This window comes from Doryrhamphus excisus, linkage group LG23, assembly GCF_037039965.1.
Source record: "Doryrhamphus excisus strain RoL-2023G ecotype Guam linkage group LG23, RoL_Dexc_Guam_v1.1, whole genome shotgun sequence".
NCBI classification, from domain to species: domain Eukaryota; kingdom Metazoa; phylum Chordata; class Actinopteri; order Syngnathiformes; family Syngnathidae; genus Doryrhamphus; species Doryrhamphus excisus.
Window position 1 is genome coordinate 6,176,427 of NC_136379.1, and position 16,278 is coordinate 6,192,704.

Consider the following 16,278-nt stretch of genomic DNA (forward strand, 5'->3'; position numbering starts at 1 on the left):
TAAAGACTATTGTGACCACCAGGAACATAAACAGGTAAACTCCACACTTCAAGTGTTGTCCTTTTTTTAACTAAAAGGCCACGATTCAACCTTTGGAGATGACCACAACCTGGATGACTGAGAATCTCCACAGACACAAAAAAAGAAGCCATGTTTCTATCCCGTAGAGTCTTGACCGCTCCTAATGTGCCAAACCGCTCATCTATTATTCATGCTCGGAAGACGACCCCGACTATCACTGCACGACGACTCGTATGAAATGTGTCTTTGGCTTAATGAAACTAGATGGATGCTGACCTGATGTCACGGCAACGGGGTCACAGCAATCAAGAGGCGGGCTTTGACGAGCGCCGACGGTCTTTTGTTTATCTCCAGACATCGAGACATGCTGCCTGATTGCAAAGAATCCATTTTAATCAGTCACAAATATTAATGCTGAGATGACTGGATGCAGCAATGAAATATTGACGTTTGATTGGCTTCCCTGGACGTCTGGATACAAAACTAGACATTGTAGAGCTGCAACAACCCACTTAATTTATCGATATAATTATTAAAATCGTTAGTTGCAACCCTAATGAATTGAGTTGGCCTTAGTAATTGTGTAAGGTAATGACAAATGAAAATAGAGTGGGAAAAAAGGAAATTACTTCAGACTGAATAAACAGCCACTCTCTTGGTTGCAGACAAGTTAGTGGGCTTAAATTGACCTCAACCCACAAATAACACGCGTTATGCATATTCATTCATGCCAGATCTTCTTGAAAGCTAGCAACATATGCTTACTTCTAATAGTTACAGTTTGAATATATTATATTCCTGCATCTTTGTATGGCGGTTGTTTAAATTCTGAAGTTTTGTGCAACTCTGGATTATTTTATAACAAATTTGGGTCAGATTCTGATGTCTCTTCCACCTTGAGGTATTTGACTTTGAAGGTTTTGTTGTATATTTGGAATACCACTGGCCACAAAGCAGTACTCCATGCAAAAATGTGCTTGGGCGTTCCACAAGAGTCTGTCCTTTGCCCGTTAATATTGACACAATATAGACTTCCATTAGGTAGCATCATTCAAATAAAATTAGCAATCACCAACACCATGCAAATATGACTCCTTGTGTTCATACATAGGGGATCAGAGCAATCTGATTGGACGCTTAACAAGTGCTATTATCTGCCAATGGCACCATTGCTTGTGTGTCCAATACCTCAATTTTGAAATGTTATGTAAGAGTCCAATAAGTCAGTACTAATAAGTCAATAAAAGATCTGCCTGACTTGCAGAATTGTCACACACAAGCAATACTGCACTGCAGTGCCCTCTAGAGGCCACATTTTATTCATAACAAAAGGCTCCATTCAAAGTAAATGCATCATTGTGACAGTGTACAGTGACCTGAGTAAAAGACACTGTCACTTTGAAGCATGGCTGGATGCATCGACTGGATGTATCAAACACGTGTGTGTGTGCGTGTGTGTGCACCCCGCAAGCATCACAGTGCAGTAACCTATATCACACAGAGCGCTGACTAATCCGACATGACCTCTCACCGGGCCACTACCCAGGAGACGAGGATGGAGCCGTGACAGTTACCCAATCATCAGCAGAGGAGCGGGTTCTTATAGTGGGAACCATGGTGTCTTTAACACATCAGGATGCCGTTTTGCATCATGCTCTCAGAGGTCAAGACATCAGATTGAAGCCATCTGTGCAATACTACGCTACTCTGTTAGGACAGGATGCATGCGCAGGACTCCTGTACGGCATCATAGCAAACGTTGTGTCTAATATTATGGTTACCTTATCTTGTTATTCTGAAATATTATTCACTTATTTATTACAGGAATTGAAATGTAATCTAATTGTGCAAGTGTATAAAGAAGCGGGTTATTACGACTTCATCCAAATATTTTAAAACAGTCACATCATTATTTGTTCTAATTTGAATCCATCCATGGAAACTGATTTTTTAAAATAAAAATTACACTTAAAATCAGATTTTTATTTATGTGCATATTTTACAAAAATATATGCACATATATTTGAGAGAGTAGGTAGAAATTAGCATGTAACGTCACAACATGCTCACAGTTTGGTTCACTTTGGGTACAGGAAGTGGAAAAAATGAAAAACATAAAACAGCTTTGACGATAATTATTCATTAATTTTCTACCGCTTATCCTCATGAGGGTCGCGGCGGGTGCTGGAGCCTATCCCAGCTGTCTTCTGGCGAGAGGCAGAGTACACCCTGGACTGGTGGCCAGCCAATCACAGGGCATGACGATAATTAAATTAAATCTAAAAAAAATGGTTCCAGCTTGTAGCCCATCTTTGCTCAACAATGACTGCATTAGTGTTCATTTACATATTTCATATTTCACCATCGCGACTGCCAGTATAGCCTTTACACCCCTAAGTACTAAGTATCAAGGTGATGGTGGTGGTTGCGCATTGGCTTGAGAGGTTTGTTTTTACTGTCAAATTATATTTTATATTTTCTACATGATTGGAGTTGTGATGGGAGGATTTTTTTTGAGGAGTTGAAATGAAAAGAGCTCACAATGAAATGCAATATTGATGCGTTCAAGTGTTTCATCACAGCACCCGTGCGTTGACCTTGGGACATATCCCCGCTGCTTTAACTCCTCCGGAACTCAACCCCGATGACGGGAGATGCTTGACTTAGCAACTTCACACACACAACTGTCCGGGCTTCAATTTAGATTGTGCTTTAGCTTAAGCGCTCTCCTCTTGCATGAGTAAGCGCTGCATGTGGTTTGCTGTCCATGGTTCTGAAAGCCAGCAACAGGCAGGGTTTTTAATTGACTATTCAAAATGTTGCAGATAGATACAAGTGGTATGTCTGACAGAATGACAGACAAGGTCATATAAAACCGTCCGGGCCGACAGATAGATAGACAGATTGACCCACAGATGGACAGGTAGACGGACAGATGGGGGGGACGGGCGGACAGATGGACAGACACACGAACAGCTACACGGACAGACAGATATACAAATAGACAGGTAAGGTCTCATACAATTAGTGTCTCCTGCAGCAGAGAATGGACACGGAGTGATGGAGGAAGAAAAAAATCAGGCTAACAACATTAAAATATGTAAAATATCGCATTTTTATGATTGTGACTTATGCTAAACGGCGGTGTCCAAAGTGGAGCCTGCAGTTTGTTCATTGACCTGTTGCCCCCCCCCTCTCCAATTCTTTGATTTTTGTTTAGTATGCAGCCCCACGTGGACTGAAGGACTGAATGCAGAAGATTCCTTCAGCTGGCAAGAAGGCCTCGTCCTGCTTTGCTGCTACATGCTACGCTAACATAACACACAATATGCTTGTTGTCAGCTAATGTGGATACATTTAGCTCCTAACACTTTCCGACCAACCATCCTTCTTAAAAATGTACACCAATTTTTACACAATTTAACATGAGTTGTGAAAAATACAGACTTTTTTTTAAATCAAATCTGTTCTGGTTTTTGTTCTAATTTTATTTATTTTTTTATTTTATTTTTGTTTTACATAATTGTATTATAATTTATTATAATTTTTTAAATATTTTTTTATTATATTGGCGCTCTTTTTCATCTTAGCCTATCTACCGGATGTGGCGAGGTGCTATTATCTTTTGCTATCGGCTTTGTAGCGCATCCGTGACGTCACATACTGACTTCGGCTCCTTTCGGCAGTCTTCGGTTGCTGCTGATGAGCGTTCCTCTCTTGGCGGGGGTGATGCTGAGAGGAGCGCCGCACTTGGAGGAGGAATCAGCCGCGGTGAGGAGGAGAGAGCTCCATCGCTAAGGGTCCATTCCTCGACTGACGGAGACCCCCCTTTTTTTCTTTTTTTTCACCCCCGATTCTGCTTTTGTTTTTGTTTTTTTTTTGTTTTTCATTCGTGCACGGCTCCACGTCTGTAAAAATGTATCGGATCTAACAGCCTTCCTCCTCCTCTTCCTCCTCCTCCTCCTCCTCCTCCCTCTCCCGGAGACGACTAGAGGAATATTTCAACTCCCCGAGTGGTGGATGCTGACATCGACGCTGTGGCCATGCAGAAGATAGTCAATCTATCCGTGTCGTTTCTCATCGTCTTGTGGGGGTGCGCGCACGGAGGCTCGCCCAGCGTGCAAATCGGTGAGTGGACATAATCATTTAAAAAAAAATCAAAATAATAAACTTATTGCACCAAAATGGTGAGGATTCTTGCGAGGGAGTGATGCGCATTGCGTTAGCTGACTGGTGCACGTCTCTCCCACGCAGGGGGGCTCTTTCCGAGGGGCGCGGACCAAGAGTACAGCGCCTTCAGGATAGGCATGGTCCAGTTCGGCACGGCCGAGTTCCGACTGACGCCTCATATCGACAACCTGGAGGTGGCCAATAGCTTCGCCGTGACCAATTGCTGTGAGTACCGTGCACGTATTACCATAAATGCAGCATGGGGCGTGTGCGTGTGCGCGTGTGGGTGGGAGGTGGGTGGTGGGGGGGTCGCTTTTTAGCAGATGATGTGATCTCGATGAGCAGTATTGTCTGCAAACACGGAGGGATGCAAGCAGAGGAGATGGAGATGAGAAAGAGGAGTAGGGGGAGGGTTGGTGGGGGGCGAGGAGGAGAAGGTGGTGGGGAGGGAGGGGGGGCGCTAAAGTTGGTTTCCAGGGTAACGGCCACATCCTCCATCGTCCCATTTTCATTCCTTCACTCTCTCGTCATCAAAGTTGCAGCCTGTCATTCATCTTCACACTCACTGATGGGGGAGCATCCCCTTCATCATCATCTTCATCGAATTCAGGGCCATTTGATGTCACATGACCACCGTATGAAAAGCATCCTGGAGGCATGCATGGAGGAGAGGAGGAAGTGGAAATCAGAGGACTTCTATTTTATTTTTGCTGTTTTAATTATAAAGTTATCATTTCATTCATGCATTTTATCTAATCTTGTCATATTTAATATTATTATTATTATTATTATTATTATTGGCGGTACAGCAAATGGATGGAAGCATGGTTATTATGCTGATCATTGAATCGACGTTTGCGTTGTGTTTCTGTTCCGTGCTCTTATGTTGGTGGTGAAATGTTTCAAAAAGTGACATCAGTGGCTGTTTCTGAGCTTGTTTCATTTTTAGGGGTTTGGTTGCTAGGCAACTGCTGCCTTAATCATAAACCAAAGGCTTCTGATTGGTGCGCGTCGCTTTCTGGACAATACAATTAGCATTTTTTAGTGTTGCTGTGTATTGCCATTATATTTTGTATAAACGTAGTTACGGTTGAACTTAATGCGCTCTTTAGGACATAAAAATGGTCCAAAAAGTTGAAAATGATTGACTTATCATATTTAATATTAGCGACAAGTGCAGTTTTGGGAATTATGCTTATAATTTGCAGTTATTGTGGTGATACAGCATATTCACACAACACTGGGTACATAATCTAATGACATCCAGTACAAAAAAAAGTCATTTTTATTGTAATTTTTTGTGGTTAAAAATCTTGTGGGGATCATTAAATTAAAAAATTAAATAAAACGATGTCAATGTAGGAAAAAAATTCTACCTTGTTAGGATCGCAGCAAATTAATTAATCACAAATATATAAAATGAATGAAGTGAAGTGACATATAATGAAGTGACACATAAGAATAACTAGTCTGTTATTTACGCTAAAGGCTAACAGCGGTGATGCAAGGCGAGCGGGTTTTGTCGCTCAACATGGCTGCTACATGTGCGCCCCTTCCTAACTAGACCTCCTACCTTTACAGAATGATATCATAATTTAGTTCCATTGCATGGAAAAGTAAGACTGGTCGGCAGAAGAGCACCATTGGTTGCATTGCAGCTTCCTCAACGCAGTGTGTCAGCATGTGGGAGGATGATACATTCCTCCATCAATAACACTTCACGGACAAGCGTTGCATCTCTGTGTGTGTGTGTGTGTGTGTGTGTGTGTGCAGCTCACATTCCAGCACTTTAAAGTCCTTCCATGTGCGCACACACACACACACACACACAGTACATACAGCCTGTCTGAGTGAATAAATGAAGCCACAGTCGTGTCCGAGCATACGCACAAATGGACCTCCATGAGTGCCATCAGACGTTCGTATCGTAGTATCACACCGGTCCAAAACCCAACAACTTAGATAGTCCAACTTCCATTCTGTGGTATTTTCCAAATGAGTGGTTTCAAAAGGATGACACAATGAGGATTTGTTTATTGTCAATCTCAGACAAAACAGGCCATGGAACTATGGCGTCCGATTAAGAATCTGGATCTTTTAGGAAACCCCTAGTTCATCATTTCATTTTATACTTCTTTTCTTGGCAACCCTTTATTTTGTTAATCACTTTTACTTTAATTTCCGTATTTCCTTCCTGTTTTACAGCAGCCAGTTGTGGCCCTATTTCCGCCTGAATATTTAGTTGAACATGTTGTATATTCATTCATTTTCTACCGCTTTTCCTCACGAGGGTCGCGGGGGGTGCTGGAGCCTATCCCAGCTGTCTTCGGGCGTGAGGCGGGGTACACCCTGGACTGGTCGCCAGCCAACCACAGGGCACATATAGACAAACACATGTTGTATATGTACACGTAAAAATAATAAAATGAATGAAAAGATGTCAAGTGAGAACACAACCATCTTCCAGTCCCTTCAGCAAAGTTAAGGCAAATGGGATGTCGGCCATCAAAATAAAAGCATGCAGTAGTATATGCACGGTTATGCCATACATTCGTCCAGTTTTCGTCAAAATATGAGTATATTTCATTCCAACAAGTCAAAGTTTGAATCATGCTTTGCTGCACAGGCGTTAATATTATGTGTTTAATGTTACGTCATTCATTTTGGGTCAATCCATGCAGGATAGGTAGTTGCCATGTGTATGCAATACCTGTTATCTCTTCTATTCCATGACTATGGAACAAGCATGACTATGGTTGGTGTTCTATGCAGTTATCCCGTTCCGTTCGGACTGTAACGTGCCTAAGAACAGCTTAGAGGGAACATCGGTCATTGGAAATTGAGGACAAGTTAAAAGGAAAAAAAAAAATCAAAAGTGCTGAACTGACAACAAAGCCCTGCTAATAATGACAACCTTTAACCCCGACAATTCCCGCCGTCCTGTCATTGAACTCTTTAAAAATCAATAGCGGTGTTTCTCTGAAGCTTTGGTTGACAACTTGTGACTAGCAAAGGACAAAATGTGAACAACTGAACCTCAGGCACTCTGTCATTCAAGGTATGTGATAAAAGAAACAGTATCGGTCTTGTTTGGGCAAGATCTGCATATCCAAATAAACACTTACCTTTGCTTGAGAGATGACAAAGCAAATTAGTGCGATATCTAATAGTATATCTCTTTAATAATTGTTTGTATTTTTTTACAATATGCCAAGGGTAAAAAAAAAACAGCTGCGGGCCCAAAAAGGCCCCCAGGCTGTACTTTGGATAGCCCTAGTTAAAATTTGGGCTGCAACAATAAATAACTGTACAATTGTCTCATTGTATTAGTCCACATTTGATTATTTACTTACGTTATTTGTTTACTGGCATACATCGTACTTACATCAGGGGTGTCCAAACTGTTTCCAGCGAGGGCCACATACTGAAAAATGAGAGCATGCAAGGGCCATGTTAATATTTTGTAAAGCAACACATATAGATATGCTAAGAAGTATATACACATATTATATACACATATAAAGTACATACATATATATAGCACAGATGAATCTATTTGTTATATTAATATTTCAACTCTATGCAACTGAAATATTTTTTTTGCTCATAATATTAGGATGTCCTTATTGTAAAGTATTGCAAAAATGAATATTAATATTTTTTCTTAATGTAAATAAATAATAAATTCTTCTTAATATATTTTGACTAAATTATTCCTTCTGATTATGCCTTTTTTTGTTTTATATTTCTTGTTAAATTATAGGTTTAAAATGTTCGGCACACTTATTAAAAAAAAAAACAGCCATGGGTTGCAAATGAGACACTTTAAGAGTATACAAATACTGGATCATTTATTTAAAAATAATGACATTTTAAAATCAAAAATGTCAAAATTGACAGAACAAATACATTTAACAAGTGTCTTGGATATTTATATTATGTTTTTTTATTTTTATAACAATTTAAATAAATAAATTTAATAATTATTAGTAATAATGTAATGTGATAAATACAAATACTTGCAATCAAATTAATAATAATAATAAAAACCTACATTATTTCCTGGCATTAACGGGCCACATAAAACAATATGACGTGCCAAATCTGGCCCCCAGGCCTTGAGTCTGACTATGGATATTACGCAAATACACACACTTAGTGGTTTGGTTGGCAAATTATCAGAAAAAAAATCACATTTGAGTTGATGAATTGGATTAATCATTGATTAAATGTTGCAGCGCTATACTTCATTATCACCCATTCTCCACATGTCTCTGGCCTAAGTCAAGGGTGAATGTGCAAGCATTGTCGGTTTGACTGTTTTTTTTGCTCCAGGTCATTGATGAATGGTCGTATTGGATGAAACAGAAGCGGCGTGTGTTGAAGTGTCGATACTGAGCAATGAGCATTTGTGTATTTTCTCACAGCCAACTGAAAACAATCAGAAGTCATCTTGTGCGTTTGTTAGCAACCCGAGTAACCTTTACGCCAAAGGTTTCATTAGCATGCATGCAAGTCGTTAAGATTTGAGCCGCTCGCCTCCTCCTTCGCACTTACTGCCTGTTCCTGTTAAGCACGTGCACGCGCATGTGTGCATGTGATGGATCAGCGATGAATGAAGAGTAGATGAGCAGGATGAAGCGCGTTTTTCTGTTGTCTGGGTTTGTCCTGTTGGCACAAAAATGTAAATGTAACATAACTGTAAGGGCATGTGTCTTCAGGCTGTGTCCTTTTAAAGGGCAGCGTGGTTCTGGCTAGTTAGCGAGTTAGCTAGCAAAGGACACAAGAACAACCTTTTTCTTTTTTTATTTAGGATACCTATGGAGACCTACTGAACACTAAATTTTTACTATGTAGAACAGTAGATCTCAAATGGCGGTTTTAGTATCTGTGGCGCTACTTGAGATTTAAAAAAAAAAAAACAATGGGGAAAAGTGAGTATTTCATCCCCTTCTCATTTTGTTAGCCCCCTACAACATATTGACAGTAGGAGGGCTCTTCTCGCAAGAATATATAATTCAGCAGAAAGCATGCACTGTAAATAGTAGAACATGTAGTTAACACTTCTGGGGAAACACTTGCTTTAAAGTGTATTGTCAAAATCTTAATGGTGAAATGTTGTTTTGTGGGTGAATTATCATTTTCAGCGAAGCCGCCATGTTTGTTGTTGTATGTTGATGGCTGCACATGCGCACTGAGTCCGGGCTCAGATCAGGTAGGAATAGGGGTCTCAGTTACTAAATCTACTTTTTAAAAAGTTTTTAAAAAATCTTAAATTGTCGACGAATAACGCACATTTATAGAGCCGACATCGTTGAGTAGCTGACTGACACAGCCCTGCTCTCTTCAGGTTTAATTAAAATTCAGTTACTTCGCGATTAATTCAAGATTAAACGTGATACTGCTAGCGTGTAGCATGCAGTAACAACGACACTAAAGTAAGACAAAATAATGGCATAGCTTACCGCGTGTGTTCATGTTGGTGTCCACTGTGCAGTACTCATGCTGTGTTTCTTGCTTGCTGTCATGTCGCCGTTATTGTTTTCTTCCGGGTTCAAATGTCACACTTTTTTTTTGGTCAACCCACGTGACCATGTTCTGGCTTGTATTTTTAGACGTTCTTGCCTTTTCATTGTCGTTGTTTTTGATTTACTTATCACCAAGGTGTCCCAAATATATCCCTTATCCTCACTGGGGTCGATGATATCCCTGCATTACTTTTATTATACAGAATTACTAATGTTATTTAATATTTGTTAAAACACAAAGTGGGAGGGTCGTGTTTATATAGTCCTGGACAGCCAGGTCCTTAAAGGTGCATAAACAACGTATGACTGTACAGATTATTATAATTTTTGATATATAATAACAGATTGCTTTGCGGCACATGTTTTCTGTGTAAAAGTTTTATACCTTCCTCCTCAAATACTGAATAAGTATGTTATAAAAACTGTGGGACAGCCATCCAAATAAACAGTAAGCTGCATCAGCAAATATTGTTTTATTGTCAGCACAGCAATCCCCAATGCAATGTTAATGTAGTAGTAGCAATTTATGCCTTGGCTTTGTTATTTGTGGACAAATGGAGCATATAAAAGGCAAAGGTTGGAGGTCAAATAAGCATGATGGATGAGAGGTGCTTTGCATGTCACTTGCCTCCTCACTATTTTGCATTGCCTGCTGTCAAAACAGTATTTATAGCGTTGCAGCACAACACAAGTAACAGCGACCTATAGGTTAAAAGCACAGTATGAAAAGAGCAGTATGGTGGTCAAACATGACCAGTCGAGTCAATGCGACGTCCGTGCTAATTGTCCTTGGTTGCTATGGCAGCCTCTTCTTGGCATTCTGCACTGAGCTTTGTTGGTTTGATCTCATTTGGCTCCGTGTTGTTGTTGTTGCCACATCATTAGGACACGGAGCTGCTGATACAAAGTCAGCTCTGGTATTTCCCGCTAAAGGTCACAGTGCGTACATTGTGTTTTTATTACAAGAAGAGATGCCAGTGCGCACAATCGATATTTGTTGCGTGTGTTGTACTCTCCTCTCAATCTAAGATGGTTGGACGGGGCTTGAAACACATGCAGCACAACTCCTATCACTTCATTTGATAAGGCAGGAATTATTTTGTATTGATCATTATTTGTGATTTAAAGCGACAGGAGAAAAAATGTCCGCAGCTTTTACTCTGTACTCTTTAACTGCTTGTCCAGGGGTGTCTAAAGTGCAGCTCCAACACATTCTACACATAGCATTCATTACACAGGCAACAAAAAAATGGCCAAAATCCTCCAGAAATGAGACCTGGTTACCAAAATGTCAACTCCATGGGCATCCTTTAAGAGACTGGTATCTTGGTTTCCTAAACATACGAGAACCAAATCAATTTTTCCCATAGGAAATAATGTAAATAACGTAAATAAATAACGACTGGCGCGTACGAAAACCAAGGTTTGACTGTACAGTTGTCCCATGCAATATCACAGTTCGATTATCGCTCCCTCGCTCTATTGTAGTATTTCAAAAATGAATTACTTCATAAATAATTGCTCTTTTGTGGTAAACTATGGCCTATTATTAGTCAAAAAATATTGAAAAGCAAAAGTATAAGTCACAATTTTCACACTGTATGGAGTCAACCATGGCATGTCCGACACGACTCCTCCCATTCAGTGTGGATGTGGTATATTTTTTTTCTTCTTTGTCCTTCTTCTCACTCTGTTTGAAACCCTTTCTTAAGTTACAGGAAATAAATTGGAGGCAAATTACTTTGCTCGCTCGCATGCTAATGGTTAAAATCATGTCCCTGCAGTGATTCCGTGGCCTGTACGTTACAGTTGGGCATTGTGGTATAAACAAAGAATAATAAGCGTCTACAAGGGACTATAGGGGTGTTGTTTCATGTCTAGAGGGCTCTAATGTTGGTAAAGATTGTATTTAGAAAGTCATAAAGAAAAGAAAAAGAATCAAGAGGGTCCACAAGGATGAGATGGAGGCTATTTTCAATCATTTAGCATATCTTCAATTTTTCTGTATGCCGACCTCATCCACCCCTGATGTTTGCAGAATCTCAAGATGCTGTGAACGAGTCACCAAAGAGTCGTTTGGGTGTCGTAGTGTGCCGGTGAAGGACACGGGTAGTCTTTTGTTATTGTTTTTATTAACATGTCGGTGACTCATTAACAGCACGAGTCAGCGTTCTCACTTGGACAGAAGACTTGTCGTTGCCGTGGCGCTACTCACTGCTCATGGTGGGAGGGTCATTTGCGGTCGCGAGCAAGAAAACGACAAAAAGGGCAGTAAAAGTAATAATAATAATAATAGGCAGGGTGTTGTCTTTATAACTCATTAGGATATCTACGTTGGGTTGTCTTTGATTTTCCCAGCAAGGGAAAGCGACACTAGGGTGCGCAGCGGGGCGATGAAGCACCGTCTCATCTTGTGACGCCTTGGTCGCAGGCCTTCAGAAAGCCTCCAGGAAACAGGTCAGTGAACAAAAGGAGAGCGGCGAGATAGAGAGATAGCATGGGAGGTGGGTGGAGCGGTGGAGCGGTGGAGCGGTGGAGCTGTGGACAGGAGGGGGGGCTGGGATTCAAGTTAGAAGTTGACAAGAACTGAGCTGCAGTGTTCTTGTAGAGAGCAGCTGCAGGAAGGCCAGCTCAAAGGAGGGGAAAAAAAAAAAAGTAGCCCAGCGAATGTGCCGAGTGGCCGCCAGGAACATTTCCCTGAAGTCCTCCTTCTTTCGATATTGCAGCCGCTGAGATGCGGTCGCCACGGCAACGTCTCTCCGTCCCACTGCTGCATTGCCCCACATCTTCACCACTCAGACGATAAAGAAGGACATGGAAAGTCAGAACAGAATTTAAGTCCACATCAGTGTTTCCCATGCATTTGTTTATTTGTTTTTAAAATAAAATTAGTACTAATAAAACAAAATAAGTATTAAATATTAAATAATGAGTCAACTTTAAAATAAAATGAAATACGGACCTTAGACGTTTCAGGTGTGCCTAATGTTGTGTCCTGTACACAAGGACATTGTGGCTCATGTGTCCTCTAACCGCAAATAAAACCGAAGCGAGCAGTCGAGAAAACCAGAGACCAGACCGCAGTTCCAACAGGGGGCGGCGGTGAGAACGGTCCTTTGGGGCGCTTTTGGATGCCGCAGACAAGGTCAAAGTGTAAACGACCGTGGCGAGTGCATCAGCAACACAATATAATCACCCACGTGTTTGCTGGTTCCCAAGCCCTTGTTACCGTGGAAACGTGGTGCTCGGAGATATGCGTTCACGCTGCAGATGATTGCTGTGTCACTGACATCTGTGTGTGTGTGTGTGTGTGTGGCGGTGCAAGGCTGATTCATCATTCTGGGAATGCTGGATGTCCTCCATTATCCATCCATCCTACCAAGCTTAAAAGTGTCCTATGCTTTGCATGGAAGTGACTGTCACCATGGCAACAGCACCTACAATATATAGAGAGAGACTAAGTAGGCCGGTGTTACGTTTTTGTGTCCTCTGGCGGCGTGTCGGGATGAGGTGAAGGTGGCTGGGTTACTAACGCGTCATTTATGCAAATAAGGTCTTTCATGTCTTTTAAAACAAACAGCTGCGTTAAAAAAAAAAATAAAGGAATGCTGGCACTCCTCGATGCCACGCTGCTGAAAAGCAGGTCAGCTAATTAGGACGGCTAATTTTATTTCACGCCGCTCACCTTCGCCTCGCAAGGTGATAGCAACACTCGCCGGCCATAACGAGGCCATTAGGAGCACAACGTGGCCGCCCGCTTGACTTGATTAGGAACGTTTGACGCCATGTACATAACTAACAAACCAACATGTCTGGTTTGCATTGCACAAACGGGATTTTACTACTTTTGTTTATTCAAAGTGGCTAACTAAGCACTTAAGGTAGTTAAACTAAACACTACTACATAAATAATAGAATACTACTAATAGAAATACGATTTTGAATGTCAAATTACCTAATCATCAAACTATAAATACTATTTATATAAATTGCTGTATCTGTCTTGGAGACCAAGGTTCAATTCCACCCTCGGCCATCTCTGTGTGTATGTCCTCCCCGTGCATGCGTGGGTTTTCTCCGGCTCCACATTCCAAAAACATGCTAGGTTAATTGGCGACTCCAAATTGTCCATAGGTATGAATGTGAGTGTGAATGGTTGTTTGTCTATATGTGCCCTGTGATTGGCTGGCCACCAGTCCAGGGTGTACCCGCCTTTTGCCCGAAGACAGCTGGGATAGGCTCCAGCACCCCCGAGCGGTAAAAAACAAATGAATGCATGAATATAATAATCACAATATTCATGTCATATGTTTCATAATTACCACTACTGCCAGCTGCTATGTATAAATAATCAAATCTGCAGGTACACAATATAAATATATTTGTTTATTTATGAGAACTGCTTCTCATAAATAAATAAGTATGCATAACTTCTATTTATGAGAATAATAATACTAATAATACTAATAATACTAATAATACTAATAATACTAATAATACTACTACTACTACTACTACTACTACTACTACTACTACTACTACTACTACTACTAATAATAATAATAATTATTATTATTATTATTATTATTATTATTATTGTTATTATTATTATTATTATTATTATTATTATTGTTATTGTTATTATTATTATTATTATTATTATTATTATTATTATTATTATTATTATTATTATTATTATTATTATTATTATTATTATTATTATTATAAATAAACGATTGGGCTTTACCCCCTCGTGACAGCTCTCTGTGTTTTCCTCCTTTGCTTCTGTTTCCTGTATCTATACTTTTATTTACTGGTCCCTTTCTAGTTTAGTTCCCCTTTGGATACTCTTATTTTCTCATTGACTTCCTGTCTTGACTTCCTCTCCTCCACACCTGTTACTCATTTCTCTCTCTCCAATTTTAGTGCAGGTGTGTGCTCTTTCCTTTGTTGGTTCTTTGAGGTTGTTCCCTGATTTCAGTTCGTGCAACTGCTACCATTATTAAAATGATACTTTTACCTGCACAACGTTCCTGTGTCTGCATCCTGGGGTCACGACCATGCCGAACCGTGACAATAATAATATTACGTGAAAGTCATATTTAATGAAAATAATGAGAATTCTCATAATATTACTGTGTGCTGTTATGCTGTTTCTGTTTCATCTAGTCTAGATTTTTTGGCTCACAATATTTTTTTTCCAGCAACGAAACAAAGACGTTTTTAATATTATCAGTATTTTCTAAAAGGTTTTTAAGTTCTGAATGGATTTGGATGAAATTTTTAGGAATTGTCGGACGTGAGATATGGAAGAACTGATTACATTTTGGTGATACAGATCAGCGTCTAGATCCAGGATTTTTTTAAAGGATGCTACGTGTTAGCATGCTAACTTTAACATGTCTAACATAAGCATGTTAACATGCTAGCATTTATTTGCTATTTTCATGGGTAGACACATAAAAACACACTAACATGTTAGGTGTTAGCATGCTCATGTTACCATATTAGAATTGTTAGCATGCTAACAATAGCACAGTAGCATTTTCAGCCGTTTTCATGGGTAGACACAAATATAAACACTTAGCATAATCTTGTTAGATGTTAGTATGCTAACATTAACATGTTAGCTTGTTGCATAATTATACCAACATTTTTAGCATTTTCAGAGGCAGGCATGTATACAAACAGCGCTATTATGCTAAGTGTTAGTATGCTAACATTAGCATGTTAGCATTCTTTGGTGTAAATCTGTGGCACTTGGCGGAGGACTGCTTTTCTAGTTATTAATATGTTTGAAAAGAGTTATTTGTATTATTATTTGGATAAAAATACTTATAAATGTATTATTGAAGATTTTTTGACAAATATAATCATCATTTATATTGGATATGATGTGTATAATATTTAGATTGCTATTTGGTGTCTTCAGCTCTTTTGTCCAACTCTTATGTTTCAAACCTTCGTTCCCGAACACGCTATAATACGTGAAACATGAAACATTTGTCCTACCTGCTCATCAGCAGTTACAAAGGTATAACATCCATTTAGAAATAACAAGAAAGAAATAATAGTCATTAAGCTTGTGTGCGTGTGAGGGGGAGATTTGTGAGCGCTAAAACTCACAGGATTCATTGAGAGGCAGTCAGATGTGACAAAGACTTTAATGGCTTTTTCCCACAATCCTTCACTGTTTCGACCAGCCGGCATTTCTCCCTTCCATTAAGCAACCGCAACGTCTTAAGTGCAAAAAGCTCAACTCATTTCCAGCAAAAAAAACCATCATGTGAACTTTCCTGCTTTGCCAGCAAGACGTTGAAGAAACCATGAAGTATTTAGTAGGATTTCATACAAAAAATGTCCAAATTAAGTGAGCTGTTAAGATACTTGATATTTCTTTAAACAGCTTTTTTTTAGGACTGAGAGGAAATAGCAACGCCCCGTGCTGTAAAATATGTGTAAGTAACAATTGAAAAAACAAACAAACAAAAAGTTAAAATAAAAAAATGGACTAAAATAAATATATGCAAGCATACAAATATTGAATAATATCTTTTAA

The 16,278-nt window shown here is 39.7% G+C and overlaps 1 protein-coding gene and 1 long non-coding RNA gene across 8 annotated transcripts in view; one reads left to right on the plus strand and one right to left on the minus strand.

Moving 5' to 3' along the window:
- Positions 1-3,737: 3,737 nt before the first annotated feature.
- The window catches only part of gria2b (glutamate receptor, ionotropic, AMPA 2b), a 40,466-nt gene continuing 27,925 nt past the window's right edge, over positions 3,738-16,278 (plus strand). For 3 of the 6 annotated variants that reach the window (XR_009126655.2, XM_058065183.2, XM_058065182.2), the window contains exons 1-2: positions 3,739-4,149; positions 4,276-4,416. Coding sequence is in view for 5 of the 6 variants with exons in the window: in XM_058065183.2 (XP_057921166.1) it covers positions 4,065-4,149; positions 4,276-4,416 (226 nt within the window). In the remaining variant the exon portion in view is untranslated. Of the gene's footprint in view, positions 4,150-4,275; positions 4,417-16,278 lie in introns of all 6 variants that reach the window. The other 3 variants (XM_058065178.2, XM_058065179.2, XM_058065180.2) reach the window with 2 other exon arrangements.
- Positions 4,529-9,731, minus strand: LOC131120088 (uncharacterized). Of its 2 annotated transcripts, XR_013625454.1 has the most exons (4): positions 9,657-9,731; positions 8,749-8,859; positions 7,577-7,615; positions 4,529-4,840 (listed from the first exon to the last, which is right to left on the minus strand). It is a non-coding gene; the product is annotated as an uncharacterized LOC131120088 (long non-coding RNA). The 2 variants fall into 2 exon arrangements; XR_009126656.2 differs by lacking the exon at positions 4,529-4,840 and having other exon boundaries at positions 7,415-7,615.